This window comes from Hylobates moloch, unplaced genomic scaffold (assembly GCF_009828535.3).
Source record: "Hylobates moloch isolate HMO894 unplaced genomic scaffold, HMol_V3 SCAFFOLD_8, whole genome shotgun sequence".
Lineage (NCBI taxonomy): Eukaryota > Metazoa > Chordata > Mammalia > Primates > Hylobatidae > Hylobates > Hylobates moloch.
The window spans coordinates 90,104,853-90,123,966 of record NW_026652283.1 but is presented as its reverse complement, the minus strand read 5'-3'; the positions used below and the strand labels follow the sequence as shown (position 1 = coordinate 90,123,966).

Genomic DNA, 19,114 nt, shown 5'->3' with positions numbered 1-19,114 from the left:
GAGCCTTTAAGAGTTTTCTATATATAAGAATCTGCAAATAGGGACAGTTTTACTTTTCTGATTTGATTAACTTTTATTCTTTTTCTTGCCTAATTGTTCTGGCTAGGACTTCGGTACTATGTCTACTCAATATAGAAGTGGTGAGAGGGAGCGTACCTGCCTTGTTACTAAATTTAGAGGAAAAGTTTTCAGTTTTTCACTGCTGAGTATGAAGTTAGCTGTGGGCTTTTCATATACAGCTATTAGTATGTTGATGTTCCTTCCTTCTATTCCTAGTTAGGATGTACCTTCCTTCTATTCCTAGTTTTTTGACTGCTTAAGCAATAAACTAGGAATAGACTGCTTAAGCAGTCAATAAACTAGGAATAGAAGGTGTCAAATGCCTTTTCTTCTTTCTTTCTTTCTTTCTTTCTTTTTCTTTCTCTCTCTCTCTTTCTTTCTTTCTTTCTTTCTTTCTTTTCTTTCTTTCTTTCTTTCCTTCTTTCATCAAGTCTCACTCCATCACCCAGGCTGGAGTGCAGTGGCATGATCTTGGCTCACTGCAGCCTCCAAGCCTCCGCCTCCCAGGTTCAAGTGATTCTCCTGCCTCAGCCTCCCAAGTAGCTGGGATTACAGGTGCACTCCACCACGCCTGGCTAATTTTTCTATTTTTTTCAGTAGAGGTGGGGTTTCACCGTGTTGGCCAGGTTGGTCTCAAACTCCTGGCCTGAAGTGATCCACCAGCCTCCCGCTCCCAAAGTGCTGGGATTACAGGGGTGAGCCACCAGGCTCGGCAGTCAAATGCTTTTTCTAAGTCAACTGAGATAATCGTGTGATTTTATCCTTTATTATGTTACAGTGGTGTATAATATTATTTGATTTTTGTGGGTCAAACCATTCTTGTTTCCTAGGGATAGATTCCACTTCGTCATGAAACTGAGTTTAATCTCACTTGAGACTCTCTGAGAGATGGGGGTAGTGTATGCCTCACTTGGGGTGAGGAAAGTGAGTGCTATGGTTAGAATATTTGTCCCCTCTAAAACTCAAGTTGAAATTTAAGCCCTAATTTGGCAGTACTGAAACTTGGCAGCCTTTAAGAGGTGATTGGGTCATAAGGGTTCTGCCATTCGTGGATTAATAGGTTATATTAGTAGATTAATGGATTAATGGGTTGTCATGGGCGTGGGACTGATGGCTTTATTAGAACAGCAAGAGACACCTAAGCGAGCACTCTCAGCCCCCTGGCCATATGATGCCCTGAGCTGCCTTGGGATTCTGCAGAGAGTCCCCACCAGCAAGAAGGTCCTTACCAAATGCCATCCCTCAACCTTTGACTGCTTGGCTTCCATAACTATAGGAAGTAAATTTCTTTTCTTCATAAATGACCCAGTTTCAGTTATTCTGCTATGAGCAACAGAAAATGGACTAAGACAATGGGGTATTTGTCTACCAACCCTCACCTCCCATTGGTTGGGTGCTATTTCAGGAAGTGCTATCTGCCTCCTCTTCCCCTGTACTTCTTGCCTGCTCCTCAGGCAGAGAGAAGATGCAAGTATTTGAAGTAGGAAGCTCTTACAGGAACTGTCTATGGAAGTTACAGGTGACCCCAAGTGGGGCAAGGTAGTATGGGGCACGGGCAGCCTATGCTACGTTAGTTTCCCGTATCTGTGAGATGAGGGAGATAATAACAGGCCCATGTCATGGGGTTGCTTTGAAGATTTGGGCCAGTGCTGTTGGGTAGAAAAATAATGCAATTTGTCTAAATAATATAAGCCAAATAGTGTGAGAGAGAACCATATAAGTCATTTAAAATTTTCTAGTAGCCACATTAAAAAAAGTGAAAAAAAGAGATGAAATGAATTTTAATATTTTATTTGACCTAGATTTCCAAAGTATCATTTGTACATAAATTAATATAAAATTATTAATGAGATGTTTTGAATTATCTTTGAAATCCAGTGTATATTTTATATTTATAGTATATCTTAATTCAGACACTAAATTTTCATCAGAAACACTTTATCTGACCAGGCATGGTGGTGCACGCTTGTAATCCCAGCACTTCGTGAGGCCTAGGGTGGTGGATTTCTTGAGCACAGGAGTTTGAGACCAGCCTGGACAATGCGGCAAAACTCTGTCTCTACTAAGATTAGCCAGGAGTGGTGGCACATACTTGCAGTCCCAGCTCCTTGGGAAGCTGAGGTGGGAGGATCACTTGAGCCTGGGAGGTCAAGGCTGTAGTGAGTCAAGATGGCACCACTGTACTTCAGTCTGGGTGACAGTGAGACCCTGTCTCAAACAACAACAACAACAACAACAACAACGAGAAAAACCACTTGATCTATATTTAATAAAATGTATTGCTGAAAAGTAGATTCTCAAGTTGTTCAAGCACACTTAAAATTTTCTAGTAACTTAATTATCAGTTTTAAAATTTGAGTGAAATAGATAAAACTAAAGAAGCCATTTGTGCATTTTGCATTTTATTACCCTTGTTATAATTCAAGTGCTCAGTAGCCACATGTGGTGAGTGGCGACTATATTGGACAGCATGGATGTAGAGGGTTAATCCCTGTGAGGTGTTTAGGGCAGATAGTTGGCTTGTGTCAGCTCTGGCTGGCTCTGCACACTGAGAGAGGCCGAAAGGTGCTGGGGCAAGCGCTGGCCTGGAAGTCAGGAGTCCTCAGTCCTAGCTCCACTACTGCCCTGACAACCCCTCTTAATTTTCCCCATCTGTGAAATGTATAAGATAACAGTCAATGGTATTTAAAGTCTTCTCCGGGTCAAAAATCTCATTGACAGGGAAAGATTGAATCCAAATTCCCATTTTCCAATTAAAAAACCTAAGGCCCAGCAAAGAAAAGCGATTTGTTTATGGTTAACAGCCACAGGGAAGGTAAAAGTGCTAACATTTAGTTCACTTTTCTTGGCTTAGAACACCTTTCCCAGAGCTGCCAATGTTCAAATCCCTCCCTCCTTTAATATCCAGCTCCAGTGTTCTGAGCTCCTTTTGCATGTGCTTGACCTCATGCAATCCTCACAGAAGCCCTGTGAGAAAGTTATTTGTGCCCATTTTACAGGTGAGGAAACAAAGGCTCAGCGAAGTTACGTTGAGATGTTAAAGTGATACAGTAAGGGAGAGGCACATCAAGGACTAGAACTTAGGTTTCCTGAACCCTTGAACAGGGTGGCAGGTATACTTCTATAGCGCCCAGGGATACCTTGTGAGGAGGGATGTAATGGGGGATGAAACAGGCCTAAGTCTCTCTAAGGACCTGGTCCAACTCTGCCTGGGTGGGGTTGCAGAAAGCTCAGAGATGGCTGCCCCTTAGTCCTTGGGCTTGCAGAACTGTCATCAGCCATGCAGCACACAGTCTTGGGGACCCAGAACACTTTTTGCTAGGAAGATGTGTGGTTGGCAGCCTTTGTCAGTTCTCCTGAGGTTGGGGGCCCTGTTGCTTGACCTTGTTAGCATCCCCTGCTCCTCTGTTCCTCCCCAACACTTATTGATGCCCTACTGGGAGCAGGCCTCTGCTGGAGGATTTCCAGGGCACACCAGCTTGTCAGCTGTGGAGCCTTCCCTAGAACCTCCCAGTCTAGTGGGAAACTGACATGGTGGGAACAGAAGTACCAACTGGGTGTTAGGGGGCCCAGTGAGACACAAACTCCATCCAGGGTGGTTTTATGCAAGAGGCAGCCTGTGAACTGAGCCCCCCAAATGAGATACTTGATGGGTGGAGATGGTGGGTATTGTGCACTAAATTTTCTTCCCCTCCCCCAATTCATATGTGGAAGCCCCAGTACCTTGAAATGTGACTTTATTTGGAGATAGGCCTTTTAAAGAGGTAATTAAGGTTAAATGAAGTCATAAAAGTGTGGCCATAGCCCTGTTGGGCTATGGGAAGAAACACCAGGGATGTACATGCACAAAGGGAGGGCAATGTAGGAACACAGTGAGAAGGCGGCTGTCTGCAGGCCAGGGAGAGAGACCTCACCAGAAACCAACCTGCTGACACCTTCATCTTGGACTTTCAGCCTCCAGAACTGTGAGAACAGAAATGTCTGTTTAAAAGCTATCCAGTCTGTGGTATTTTGTTACGGCAGCTTTGGCCAATGAATACAGTAGGGAACAGTATTTAGGTAGGAGGTATGGCCTAAGTATGGACAGGTAGGAGGAAAATCTGGGTAAGCATAGGATGAAGAGAGGGATATTGAGACAGAAGTCCCAGAGGCCATGCGGTCAAGTTTTGTTCATTTCTGCCCCCCTAGCACTGCTGAGTACAGGTTAGTTGTGGAGCAGATAGCAAATGACTGATGAACGAGGGTCTGGTCAGACTTCTAAAGATGGCCCCTCAAAAGTTTTCCCAAGCTGGTGGCAGAAGACAAATGCAAAGAGCGATTTGAAGCGTGAGGGGAATTTGCCGCACCATTGCTGACTTGAACTTGGAAGGATCACAGGAGAAGGACTGTGGGTGGCTGCAAGGAGCCAGGAGAGGCTAACAGCCTCAAGAAAACAGGAACCTCCGTCCTGGAAACTCAGGAAATTGAATCCTTTCCCCAACATGAATGAGCCTGGAAGATTTCTCTTCAGTTTCCAGATGAGAACACAGCCCAGGTTCAGCCTTGGAAACCTTGAGCAGAGAACCCAGCCGTGTCCGTAGGACCTCTGAGCTTCAGAACTGTGAGGGGAAACATCCTTTTAAACTGATAGTTTTGTGGTATTTTGCTACACAGCAATAGATAAGGAACACAGACTGGAAACTGAAGAACTTGAGGGCAGGCAGGAGGCCACGCCGCCCACTGGTCATAGTGTTCTTAGTGGAAAGCAATCACAGGTCACGCAGGCGGTCCCTGAGGGGGGTCTGGCCTGAGCACTGTCCACTCAGTTGCTGGCTAGGGACCCGAGGCAGCTGTGCTCAGTGCCCCCAAGTCACCAGGGAACTTCAGAGCATCTCAGAATCAAGAAATCCTGATCTGGCAAAGTCGGAGCAGGAAGATTCCTTCATTTTTTTATTTCCCCCTTTTACACATGGGAAACCGAGGCTTGGAATAAAGTCTGGACCCTGCAGAGCAGTGAAAAGAGCCTGTTTCAGACAGTTTTCCTTTGGGACCCCAGCTCCACTACTTCCCAGCTCTACAACCTTGGACAATTGTGTCAGCTATCTGAGCCTGCTCCTGGCCAGGTACAGGGGCTCACGCCTGTAATCCCAACACTTTGGGAGGCAGAGGTGGGCAGATCATCTGGGGTCAGGAGTTTGAGACTAGCCTGGCCAACATGGTGATACCCCATCTCTACTAAAAATGCAAAATTTAGCCGGGCATGGTGGCAGGCGGCTGTAATCCCAGCTACTCAGGAGGCTGAGGCAGGAGAATTGCTTGAGCCAGAGATGTGGAGGTTGCAGTGAGCTGAGATCATACCAATGCACTCCAGCCTGGGTGATAGAGCAAGACTCTGTCTCAAAAAAATAAAAATAATAAAATGAACTTGTTTCTTTGTCTGTACAGTGGGGATGAGGCACATTGGACGTGAGAAGATGAGGGAAGGAGGTTCTGGGCAAAGGGAAGAGAGTGGGCAAAGGCACAGAGGCTTGGATGGTGTGACGTGTGCAGTGTGCTTTGAAGGCAGGATGGATGGGCAGAGGTGGAGCGTGGTCTTGGAGAGCATGGAGCCAAGTTGTGAAAACTGAATGGCAGGCGTGGAGTTTGGGTCCCATCCTGAAGGGTTTTAATCAGGGGCAAGTTGAAGTACAGAGTTGGTTAGAGTCAGTCCACAGGAGAGGAGACAGGGCATGGAATCTGTCCCAGCAGTCCAGGTTCCATGTGATGAGGATCTGATGGTGTCAGATGAGGGAGAGGAGGGACTGTCTGAGGGCTGCCCAGCAGTCAGAGTCCACAGAACCTAAATGAGCTAAAATATGCTAAAGTGCTTGGTGTACTGTTTGATGCAACTTCTGAAAACCATCTAGTGACCCTGGAGGTGAGGAAGGGAAAACTCTGGGCTGATACACGGCTGTCTGGATAAGTGAGTGGGGGATGCATAAGTGGGGGTAGTGGGAGTGGGAGAAGGGGCAGGGTGGTTGGTGGTGTGTGGAGACCATAGGCTGACTTTGGACAAGATAAGCATTAAATGTCGGGCTGTCCCAGTCAGAGCTGGCTTTCTGGGGACCAGGCAATCAGATGTGGAGCTCAAGACAGAAGACTGGGCTGGCAAGTGTTTGTGTGCAGATGGGGATTGAGGCTGTGAGGGGAGCAGCACTCGCGGGGGTCTATGAAGAGAAGCGGGCTTAGGGTCAGATGTGGGAGAAGGACTTTAGAGAAGCAGCAGCCAGAGAGGGAGGGAGAAAACCTGGAGAAGAGTTGGTCATGGAGGATGCTAAGGGAAAAGCATATTTGAGTAGGGAGGAGAGCACCACTGTCTGGGGGCACACAGAGTTGTGGTAAGATAAGCAGGCAGGATGGGCTGCTGGTTCAGCAAGGATGCCCCTGAGCACTTTGACAGGGCAGTGACAGTGAGGAGGCACAGCCAGGTGGCAGGGCTGAGGAGGGCCGTGAGGCTGTAGAGATACCAGGAGGGAGGCTTCTGTTCAGCAGCTCCTCTGGTCCTCAGAGCTCTCATTGATCAAATAGGAATCAACACAGGGGTCGGAATTCCTGTTAAAAAGAAAAAAATCAATCAGCCATTGGGGGGCCGGGCCAGGTGGCTCACCCCTGTAATCCCAGCACTTTGGGAGGCTGAGGATCACTTGAGCCCAGGAGTTCGAGACCAGCCTGGGCAACAAAGCGAGACCCCCATCTCTACAAAATAAATAAAATTAGCTGGGCGTGGTGGCACACGCCTGTGGTCCCAGCTACTTGGGAGGCTGAAGCGTGAGGATCGCTTGAGCCCGGGTGGTCAAGGCTGCAGTGAGCTGAGATTGCACTACTGCATTGCACCCTGGACAACAGAGCGAGACCCTGTTTCAAAACGAATAAATAAATAAATAAATACATAAATACATAAAAAACCAGCCATTGGGAGAGTGCCTTATAAACTGAGAGTGACTTGAGGCAAGGGGTGCGTAGTCCCAAAGACATGGTGCCTTTGAAATGGCTAGCAATACCGTAGTGCCCAGAAGGTGGCAGCACCTCATCAAGCCGCGCTTCATCTAGTGGGACTAAGCAGGTATTTAATTTATTTTATTCTACAAGATTTCTTTGTACTCTTTGTACAGCTGCTATGTATTAGACTCTGGGCTAAGCACTGGAGATTATTGTATATGTACATACCTAATACAAAATCTAATATATTAATATAAAATATGTATAAAATTATATATATGTACATAACAAAACTTCTAGGAAGCCTACATTTTAGTTGAAGAGGCAGTTAACACAAATAAATGAATTATCTTCGCAACTGTCAACTAACTCTCCAAATTCCAAGGCTTTATCTTCTCCAGGTTAGAGAGAAGTCCTTCTAGACTGTGTGACATATATCCCCTCCTCCTAGAACAAAATGTACTGAGCAGAACTTGAGTTCAAATACTGGGTCCACCAGGAAGTGAGAGTGTTTGCCTATCCACGGGACATATTAGATGAATTTTCCAAAGATGGTCACTCCAATATCTCCCACCTCATATGTTATGCATATTATGTGATTTTGATACTCTTTCAATTGAGAGAAAGAGGTCTTTGTGCCATCCCCTTGAATCCAGGCTGGCTTATGACTTCAGTGGCAGGACACTTTGTGACTTCTGAGGCTGGGTCATAGAAGGCAATACAGCCTCCATCTCTGATGACATTGGAACCCAGCCACCATGCTGTGAGGAAGCCCAAGCATCCTGTGGAGATATTATGTGGGAGAGAACCAAGGCCCCAGGCCACAGCATTGGCTGAGCTCCCAGCCAACAGCTAGCATCAACTTGTGGATATTCTTGGAAGCAGATATTCCAGTCTCAAGATGAGTTGTCCCAGCTGATACCACATTGAGCAGAAATGAGCTGTTCCTGATTGTCTAACTGTAAGCAAAATAAATGATTTTCATTATTTTAAGCCATTTAAGTTTTAGAGTGGTTTGTTATGCTGCAATAGATAGAGATAATTCATTAATTAATATTTATGAGTGCCCACTCTGTGCTGGGCACTCTTTGCTAAGAGCTGGGGATGTATGGTAAACAGGACAGACAGTCTGTGCTGTTATGGAATTTACTGCCTGGGTGGGAAAATGGATCGTGATCAAAGTAAACTAATTTGCTGGCTAACCTAAACTTGAAGCTGTGACAAGGTTCCCAGTCTCCAGGCCCCTGGCCTTTTTGACCTTATCTCCAAGTATATTGCATATACAAATACCCTCCCTTTCCTCAGAGTCATTGTGACTCTCCAATGGGATAATAGCTATTAAATGCACACACAGAGAAGCATGGGACTAAGAGTGAAGCTAGAAAGATGATTTCTTAAAGGAAAGCGTTGTTCTTCCCCTCCCCTCAAGTTTGTTAGGGGTCTTCAAGAGAGCCATTGGGAGAGCTTGGCCTGGGTCCCTTGAGCTGACTGGGGGGCAAGAGTGAAGAGAACTGCCAAGGTCTCCTGCGAGCCCACTCAAGAGGATGCTGGCAGGGCAAGGACCTATGCGGGCGGGGAAGCCATCGTAAGCAGTTGGCTGGAGATTGTGTCGCTCTAGTCAGGGAATGGTGCACCTGTAGGATGGTGTCTCCAGTGCACCCACCAGAGCACCCCACAAGAGAAAGAGCCAGCATTTGGACATCTGACCCACCCAGAGGGCACCAGCAACACTTTTCTGCCACTCTATCTCTCCTCTCTCTCCTTACCCAACTCTAGATGAGTCAGGAGTGGCATCATGAGTGGGTAAAGAGGAATGAGGAGTAGGGGAAGAAATAGTGCGTAAGCCAGCTACACTTCCCTTCCTCACCAAGTTTCCAAGCTGAGCCAGGGCAGCCTTCCATGTACCCACCTCGTCCATATCCCCAGCCTGCCCAGCTTGTACTCCAGCTTTTTTGACCTCTCCAGGTCAAAACTCAAGGGATGGGGCAGGGAGACAAGTAAAGGGCAGGAAAGAGATTGAATGCTTGGACTTCCCTAATGCATCGCTCCTGGAGTTGGCACGTGGCTCTTTCTATCATGGGTGTTTTGAAGGTTCTTTGGGGATGTCCATGCCCCATACCCCCTGAAGTTACTGACACAAGTGATGTACTTTCCAGCCTTCTCCTGACAACTCCCATTCAACCCCTGGTCCTAGGAGATCATCTCTACAAATCAGTTGGGCTCCTATAGGCCCTCCAGGCAGCCCCTGTGGGCAAATCCTTTTAAGACATCTCTCTCCATCTCAATGTACCCGGGACCGAGTATTCTCTATCAAACATTCCATCTCGCTTCCAGGACCTGTGTGGTTCTCTTTTCTACATTCATCACTGAGGACAGACTATTATGCTTTAGGCCTGGGAGGGTGGACAAAGAGAGGGGAGTTTACGGATGTACCTTGCATCTGCAGTCTGGGATGTTCACACATATGCACTTCATGGTGCAGAACAGAACCAGGGAAGAGAGGAAAAGGGGGATGAGGCCAGGGATCCATTTATTCTCTCGCCTCTGTCTGTAAATGTTACAGACATGTGAGATAGGAGAGGAGGCTAAGATGTCCCCAGCAGCCCAGCAGTGGAAACAGCAGGTGCTAAGACCCTGAAGTGAGAGAGAACATTGTGCATTCTGGGGACAGGAAAGGGAGGGAAGGAGAGAGTGCTATGAGTCTCAGTAGGGGATGGAGGTGGACAGGTGGGGTGGGTGCATCACACAGAGCACTGTGAGCCTTGGCAAAGACTTTGATCTTATACCAGAGTAGTGAGAAGTCTTGGAGTGGTTTAAACAGGTTAACGGTGTAAGCAGACTGCATTTTAGAGAGACCTCTTTTGCTGCTTTGCGACTTGGTGGTGGGGGTGTTGTGGGGAAGACACAAAGAGTAGAAGCCCAAGGAAGAGTTGGGGTATTGATGTCATATTGAGACATAAGAAGTGATGACCTGAGCTAGGGCAGGGCTTCTGGAGATGGTATCATGGACCATCAGACACCTCAGGCTGCCTCTGGGCCCACACCAGCTTCCCCAAATATAGCCTGGTGGCAGGTGGTGAACTAAAAAGTGAGAACCAATTCAGTCACCATTTTTCTGCAAGTTGCCACTGCATTTCAGAGTGTGTGGCACTTGAATGCATTTTTCTTACTTCTGGAGTTTTGACCAAAATCTCTGAGACAGGAAGAGCCCCTGAAAAGTCGTGTTACATGAAGAATGATTCTGCACCTGCAGGGATCCAAAATGCACTTCAATGGCATAAAGATTATTTTAAGCTAGAAACATCTGAACAAACAGCAGCTGCAGAAGCAAACAAACAAAAAGTACCTAAACTTTGCTGACTTAAGCAGGACTTCCTAAACACTGCTGCCATAAATCCCCTCTCTAGGAAGTTTACTGCCAGAGAAGAGACTAATCATTGTCACCATAATGAGTAATTGCTTAAACAAATGTTATCTGAAACTCCATACCTTCCATTTGTTCTTACATGGAAGTCCTCTCTCCGCCTCCCTTTCTCTTTGTTAAGTGGATATATAAACCCCTATTTTTGGCTGTTTAGACAGCCATATTTATCTGAAGACTCCTTTGAATAAACAAACTTCATCTTTTTTCCCTGTTAATCTGTCTGTGGTTGGTTAATCTGTAGACTCTGAACATAAATAGGTAAAGAAAAAGTGTTTTCTCCCAACACACTTTCCTTTTGCCAACAAGAGTATGGGTGATCGACAAAGATTTTCTATCTGGTACTGGATTTTATCTTCCTGGACTGCCAAAGTTGCTGAATAGCAGAGGGTTGCTTACTCTCTCTTTCTCTCTCTCATGCATGTTAATTGGATTAGAAGAGATGGAGGAAAAGAGACCATATAGGAGACTGCACTGCCAAATGTACTACTAAAGGGTAGCAGAATACTCCACCCCAAAATATGCCACACTGGCATAAGAATTATTTTGAACTGAAGGTAACTAACTGAGAAGAGGCAGACCCAAGAAAAGCTCTTTGCCTTCCCCATTTGCCTAAAAACAGGATATAACTTTACAAAGGAGTTCTTCCTCCTCTCCCTGTCAGGAAGAACAAAGACCGACGACAACTTTAGGCCCTCATCAGCCTGAAGGTGGCACCAGAGGAGTCGACACAACAGACTTCACTGACTAGCCTTTATCTACCATACATTTCCCGTATATTTGCTTTCCCACAATTTTCTCCACCTGGAGACTCAAGGTCTTTCTCTTTTGTCTTGACACTTCTCTAAAAATGTATTGTTCCTTGTTGAAGATGCTACGTAGTTGAAGTTCTAAGCCACTTATTTGAGAACTAATCTTTCCCTGAGTATTTTCCATAGATATATAAAATATACATGTTAATACATTTCTCTTTGTTTTTCTCTTGTTAATCTGTCTTTTGTTACAGAGGGTCCCAGGCCAACTAAGAAGGGTAGAGGGGGTCAGGCATGGTAACTCATGCCTGTAATCCCAGCACTTTGGGAGGCTGAGGCAGGTGGACCACCTGAGGTCAGGAGTTCAAGACCAGCCTGACCAACATGGCAAAACTCTGTCTCTACTAAAAACACAAAAATTAGCCAGGTGTGGTGGCAGGTGCCTGTAATCCCAGCTACTCGGGAGGTTGAGACAGGAGAATTGCTTGAACCTGGGAGGTGGAAGTTGCAGTGAGCCAAGATCACCCCACTTCACTCCAGCCTGGGCGACAGAGCAAGACTCCGTCTCAAAAAAAAAAGAAGAAAAAGAAGGGTAGAGGGAAAATTATGTTTTGTCCCCTACCTTATTTATATAAATCATTATATTTCCAATTTAGCCACAAACAATGAAGGGCTGGTGTATGCTGTAGAATGGCTGGAAAAAAGGAATGCTTTCTTGTTTTCAAAGTGATAATGGCCAGAAGGGTAGATGAGTTATGCTGGTTTACATTTAGTCTGGCTTAATTGCACTTAAGTAGAATGCTAAATGTCACCAGGTGGCTGATTATATGTTGACTGGACCAAAAACAGATTAATAGCTTCTGTATTAGTCTGCTAGGGTTGTCATAACAAAATACCACAGACTGGGTGGCTAAAACAGCAGACATTTAGTTCTCACAGTTCTAGAGGCTGGGAAGTGCAAGATCAAGGTGCTGACAGATTCAGTTCCTGGTAATGGTGGCCACCATCTCACTGTATGCTCACAGAACCTCTTCTTTGTGTGCATGCAGAGTGAGCTGTGGTCTGTCTTCCTCTTCTTATGAGGACAGTAATCCCATCATGGGGCCCCACCCTTCATGACCTCATCTAAACCTAATTAGTTCCCAAGGGCTCTACCTCCTAATACCATCACTTGGAGCGGGTTGGGGGAGGGTGGTGTTGGGGCTTCAACATATGAGTTTTGGGTGGTCACAAACTATGAGTCCATAACACCTTCTCTATAAATAAAGACTAGTTAAAAAGTATTATAATGAATACAATCCCAAACGTTCATGTTCAAATGTGCTGGTTTTTTTTTTTTTTTGTGTGCCAGTCTTTTGTTAGATCTTGCCTGGAGACATCAAACCCTCCTTCTTGTTCCTTGCCTGCCAGAAACTCAGTCTGCCCTTGTGAGGACTTTTACGTTGAGTTCTTCTGTCAGAAAAATCAAGTGTAGGAAAAAATCTTTGTATTTTAATAGAAAAGAATGCATCATCTGTAGCACACCTTCCTGCGTTATAAGATTCTAGGCCTGTACATTGTCTGAGCTATTTTGAAACTCTTTGTAAGTTGTAACTGGTATGTAAATGCTGTACTGTCTGGTTGTGATTTTAACTGACTTTTTCCTCACTGTGGAAAACTCAGTTTTGTCCCCATTTGCAATTTGTCTTAATATTCCTTTACTGCATATAAATCTGTTTTTGAGTTTTCCTTTAAACTGGTTATAACACCTGCTTGCTTTTCTCAGATCATATAAGTGAAGGAAATTCTTCAACACGTGCTAATTTTTACATCTGTATGAGAGTCATGATTTTACCTTTTACTGAAAATTATCATTTAACACAGGGAAGCCTTTGGGAAGAAGTGGCAGGACTTGGCTTCCAAAGAAGAATGGACTGAATCTCTGAGCCCTGTGTCTCTCCCCCATTTAGGTTTGTGGCCACGCATTCCTCAACTGCTCAGGCCCCGAAGCATTCAGGTCATTCTTGACCCCCATCTCCAACCCTGTATAGGCTAAATAATGTCTCCCCAAAGCTGTCTACATCTAAACCCTGGAAGCCGTGAATGTTTGTTATCTTACACAGCAAAAGGGACCTTGCAGATATGGTTAAATTATGGATTTTGAGATAGGGATGGATTATCCAGGCAGACCCATTGTAACCACAGGGAGGCAGAAGCATCATAGTCAGAAAAAGGAGGTTTGAGGATCAAAGCAGGGTTGGAGAGATGTGCTTTGAAAATGGAGAAAGTGGGCATATGCTAAGGAATGCAGGTGGCCTCTAGAAGCTAGAAAAGGGAGGGGAATTCTCCTCTCAGAGCCTCGAGAAGGAACTAGTCTTGCTACTTGATTTTAGCCCCATGAACCTATTTTCAGATTTCCTACCTCCAAAATGGTAAGGGAATAAATTTACGTTGTTTTAAACCAGTAACTTTGGTAATGTGTTACAATAGCAATGGGAAACCAATACAAATGCCATAGCAAATTACATTGGCTTCATCTTCAAAATGTAGCCAGAATCCGACCATTTTTCCCCAGTGCTGCTGTTAGCATTTGGGGCCAAGCCAGTTCCATTCCTTGCCTGGGCTGTTGCAATGGCCTGCATACGGGTCTCCTTGTTTACCCTGACCACCCAGCCTTTTCTGCTCCCTGGATGCAGTATTTGAGTCTCTCAGTATTTGAGTCTCTTGACTGTCTAGGAGGCCCTCTGGCTTTCACACCTGTCACTTTCTCCAATGCTTCAGTAGCCCCCAGCAATGGTCATCCAATTCCATTTTCTTTATAATGACTACTCAATAGTTCACACAGGCCCAGTACATTCCACCCACCAGGGCATCCCTTGCCTCCATATACCATCCTAGTTCACCATGCGTGACAGATTTGACAATTGCACTGCCTCATTTTGCTGGGGCTATTTGTACTTCACCTACAATCAGCAGTAGGGCTCTCCTTGCTAGCCAGCTGGCAAGTAAACAGCTCCAAAATCCCACTGTAAAGAGTTTGCTTTCTGGGACCACTGCTGGTATCAGCTGTTGCAGGTCAGGTTCTCTGGATTCTGACTCAGAGATGCAGATTTGCATGCAGGCAGGTTTTTGGGGAGTGCTCATGAGATCAACACCTGTGGGAGAGGGATGGAAACAGATGGACTCCCATGGGGAGTGAGGCAGACTGGAAATGCCATGCAGCCACAACCAAGATCACTGCTGGCAATCCCAGAGGGAGCTGTGGAGCTGGGGCAGTGCTTTGGAACTGTCTGCACAGGGCACAAGAAGGCCAGGCCTTTATGACCTACATTCATGAGTCACTGAATGTGGGTTAATTCTGAGAAAGGAGCGCTACTTTTGTTCTGTTTGTTTGTCTTTGTTTTTATTTTTTTCTCCAGATGGAGTCTTGCTCTGTCGCCCAGGCTGGGGTGCAGTGGCACAATCTCTGCTCACTACAACCTCCACCTCCCGAGTTCAAGCGATTCTCCTGCCTCAGCCTCCCGAGTAGCTGGGATTACAGGCGTGCACCACCATGCCTGGCTAATTTTTTGTATTTTTAGTAGAGACGGAGTTTCTCCATGTTGGCCAGGCTGGTCTCCAACTCATGACCTCAGGTGATCCACCCACCTTGGCCTCCCAAAGTGCTGAGATTACAGGCGTGAGCCACCACGCCTGGCCAGGAGTGCTACATTGAACAAGGCAGTGCTCTACAGCCATGAGCAGCCCTTAGAGAGGGACTCACCTGAGAGCTTTTGGCCACCAACATTCAGGATGAGTTCTGAAAGGGGTGGGAGGGAGCACGTCTGAGTGCCAAACTGTAGCATCTATCACAGTGAACTTTGATAGAAGTTACATTAGATTTTACCACTATCCTCCTTAAATTCCGCCAATGGCTTAAAATGAAATCCATGGGTAACAGACCCTACATACTCTGGCTACTGATTACCTTCAGAAGTATCTTCTTCTGGCTTATGTGCTGCAGCTATATTAGCCTTCTCTCTTGCCATTTGTTCAACAAATATTTATTGAATATTGACTATGGACCGATGTTCTATACTGGGGCTAGAACTGTGGACCATAAGCTAAATTGTGGGACTGTCTGTTTTTGTAAATAAAGTTTTATTGGAACACAGTGACGCCTATTTGTTTAAGTCTTTTCCATGGCTGCTTTTGTGCTACGACAACAGAGTTGAGTAGAGGCCATACAGCCCCAAAGTCTAAGATATTTACTATTTGATCCTTTACAGAAAAAGTTGACTGACATTTCTTTTAGGTCAGTGCTGTCCGATACACACACACACACACACACACACACACACACACACATTGCAGATCACAATTTAAGTTTATAAAAAAGAGAAATACATTTTAATGATATATTTTATATAACTCAATATCTACCAAATATCATTTTAACATATAACCACTATAACAAATTATCAGTGAGTTATTTTACATTTTTCTTTTAATACTAAGCCCTTAAAATTCCGTGTGTGTTTTACGCTTATGGTATATTTTGAGGTGGGACAGCCATTTTTCAAGTGCTCGCTACCCACACGTGGTAGTAGCTACAGTGTCGGATGGTGCAGTTCTAGAAGTCACACAGCAGTGAGTAAAGCTGACCAAATTCCCTGCCGTCATGAAGCTAACATTTCTATGGGACAGAGAGACAATACACAAACAGGTAAAGTGGGTTTTATGCCTGCTGGTGATAAGTGGTGCCCATGACTTCACAGAGAACAAATGGAAGCTTCATGTTTAGAGAGACCTTCCTAGACTCTGCCTTGGCTGATCTCATCCCTCCCCTTGGCAGATTTTAATCTGTATGGCTTCCCTGTAATAAAACATAACTATGAATACAACAGCTTTCCGTGAGACCTGCTAGCAAATTATGTAACCTGAGGGTGGTTTTGGGTGGTTTTCCCCCTTAATTACAGTTGGTGTCAGAAGTGAGGGTGGTCTCTTGTGGGGACTGTTCTCTCTAACTGCACAGTTGGCTTAAACTCTTTGGGGAAGGTGATGTGTGAGTGAAGACCAGAAGGAAACCAGGGGACTGGCCAGGAGTCTGTGGCCTGGGGCAGAGTAAGCACAGGGGAGTGGAAGGAGATGCCTTCTTTACTCACTGCAGTAGTTAAACCACTTTACGCATAGACCAAATGCTCATGCTTTAAAATTGTAGCATCAGGATTAAGGTTTAGGTTAACATTGAGGTTAGGGCAAGGGGCTGGAGACTAAGGTGACTTTTAGTGTTTTGTTTGGTCTAGGATTAGAGTCCGGGTGCGGCCAGGATTTAGGCTTTAGTGTTTAATATTCAGTGTTCAGACGTTTATAGTTAAGAGCAGTGTGGTCTCTTGGTCCGCAGCTGTGAAGAGGACACTCCGCAGACTCAGTGCCCACCAGCGGCCTCCCCTGTGTCCCTGTGACCACTGCGGCAAAGGTGGACACAGAAGTGCAAGTCACATCTGATGAAGTATGTCACATTTTTTATGGCATAAAAGTTCATAAATGCTCTACATCAGAAGGAATCAAGAAAAGAAAGAAGACCGTCATTTTTTGTCTAGTGCAGACAAAAAGTGCCTCATTGTAGAAGAGGGCAAAGAGATCTCAGCTGGAGATATTGGTGTAACCATAACTGGTCCTTTCAAGCGCTTTGTGGGAATGCTTCCTGAAAAAGATTGCTGCTATGCTTTATATGATGCAAGCTTTGAAACGAAGAAATCCAGAAAAGTATTGTTTGTTTGTTTGTTTTGTGGGCACCAGAACCACCACCTCTGAAAAGTAAAATGATCTACACAAGCTCTAAGGATGTAATCAAAAAGAAACTTCAAGCAAATGGACCAGAAGATCTCAACTGGGCTTGTATTGCTGAAAAGTTAGATGGGTACTTAATTGCAGCTTTTGAAGGACGCTCTGTGTAGGCCATCACTCAGTGCCACAAATGGAAAGCTTCCAAGTTTAATGTTATCCACTTGCTATATAAATAAAGCAAACATATGTTTTTAAAAAAGAGAAAACAAGAGTAGTGCTCAGATAGAATGTGTAGCTCATGGAATTCGGTACTGGGAGTCATGTTTAGTTCCTGGTGTGTGCATTTGCTAAACAGGATTCTATGAAACAGCCAAGGATACATACCCTCTTTTAATTAAATAATAGAAGCCAAATGAGCATTGTCTTAGAGTTTGGGGAGAAAATGTGTAACCCTAGAAATTATGCCCATTCGTGTATTATCAATGTGTACAAGTCACAGAAAGACATTTTGGAAAGTATATTGCCCAGGAACTTTTTCTGAAAAGGGTAATATGGCTGAAAGGATTCAGCCAAAAGAAAACTAAATTTAAGTAAAATAAATTAAAAATAAATTAAAACGAAGAGAGCTTCTGTAATAAAGAAGCATTTTATGTGAAGAGGCATTTATGTAACTATTGATAACAATGAAACCCAGTTATAAATAGTTAAATCTAAATATTTCTGATAATATGAAAAAGAAAGAGGTTTGATGTGAAAAATTAGTAAGGAATTAAACATACATATTTTTCCAACACTGCGAGTCATATGGGGGGAGAAGTTACAGTGTCCGGAATTTTGATGATCTGAGAGGGAAAGAGTTATTTAAACAAAAATAGTTGTTAGGCTGGGCACAGTGGCTCACGCCTGTAATCCCAACACTTTGGGAGGCTGAGGTGGGCGGATCACTTGAGGTCAGGAGTTCGAGACCAGCCTGGCCAACATGGCGAAACCCTGCCTCTACTAAAAGTACAAAAATTAGTTGGGCATGGTGGTGCGTGCCTGTAATCCCAGCTACTCAGGTGGCTGAGGGAGGAGAATCACTTGAATGTGGGAGGTGGAGGTTGCAGTGAGCAGAGACTGCGCCACTGCAGTCCAGTCTGGGTGACAGAGCAAGACTGTTTCAAAAGAAACAGTTGTGGAAGTGATAAATGCACAAAGTAAAGACATTTGAACCTGAGGAAAGATGTGCAATTAAGAGTAATGAAAGGTAAACCTTCATCCTGGGCTTTCCCTTCATTGCTTTTCTGAGATGGATTCACTCTTTCCTGCCCTTGTCTTTCTTTGATTTCCTTATTTTGTTGGAATACATCCTAAATACGATGAAAGGTATGTTTATTCTACCATTTTGCTGTATTGGTGATTGAGCTAGGTCTAGAATTCTAGAACTTTAAAGGCTTGCTTTTTATTTTCTAGCCCCCAGGATTGCTGATGGTATTCTGACACCTTTTTTTGTGTGTGTGTGTGACAACTTTTACTGCTGTTACCATTTTTGTGTGTGTGCCCGAAGACTTTAAGATTGCCTCTTCATTTTTGGTGTTCTGAAACTTTACCATGACGTGTCTAGTTGTAGGTCTTTTTTCCATTCAGCCTATTCAGTAATTGGAGAGGGGAGCTTTGAGTGTCTTCAGTCACCTATGTGAATTAACCCAGCCCTTTACTTCAAATATAAATGGGCCACCATGGACCACCAGACATTTCTGCAAAACCAACAGTAAAATTGAGAAGGACTAGGATGAACAAACAGGAAAAAAAAAACAAACAAAAAAAACAGATAGCATTAAGGGAACTGAAAGTTGTAAAGTGCTGACTGGTTTCTCTCTAAGTCCATGACCACTGAAACCTCAAGTAGCTCAGAGTGCTGCTCAGCAACTGTCCTTCTTTTCCCCATTCCATCGGCTGCCCTAGGCGATGCCTTTATAGCTTACCTCTTTCAGGCCTCCAGTGCAGCCTCCCCATTCCACCTCAGCTGATTACCTTGCTCCTTACTTTCTCGAGACTTAGAAGTGTCAGAAGAGAATTTTCATGAGCTCCCATTGCCAGATCCACCCAGTCTCCTGACCCGGTACCCACACGCCTTGTCTTCCTTCCTATTTGTGTGCAGTAATTGTCTCTACTCTTAGCTCAGGCTGACTCCTTC

At 44.8% G+C, this 19,114-nt stretch overlaps 1 protein-coding gene across 1 annotated transcript; it reads left to right on the top strand.

Annotated features, from left to right (window-relative positions):
• The first annotated feature begins 15,829 nt into the window (after window positions 1-15,829).
• On the top strand, window positions 15,830-17,117 carry LOC116472464 (destrin). Its single transcript, XM_058442809.1, is given in 4 exon segments — window positions 15,830-15,874; window positions 16,628-16,745; window positions 16,748-16,920; window positions 16,923-17,117. Coding segments are annotated over 4 exon segments (522 nt in total). The 3' UTR covers window positions 17,109-17,117.
• The last annotated feature ends 1,997 nt before the right edge of the window (window positions 17,118-19,114 follow it).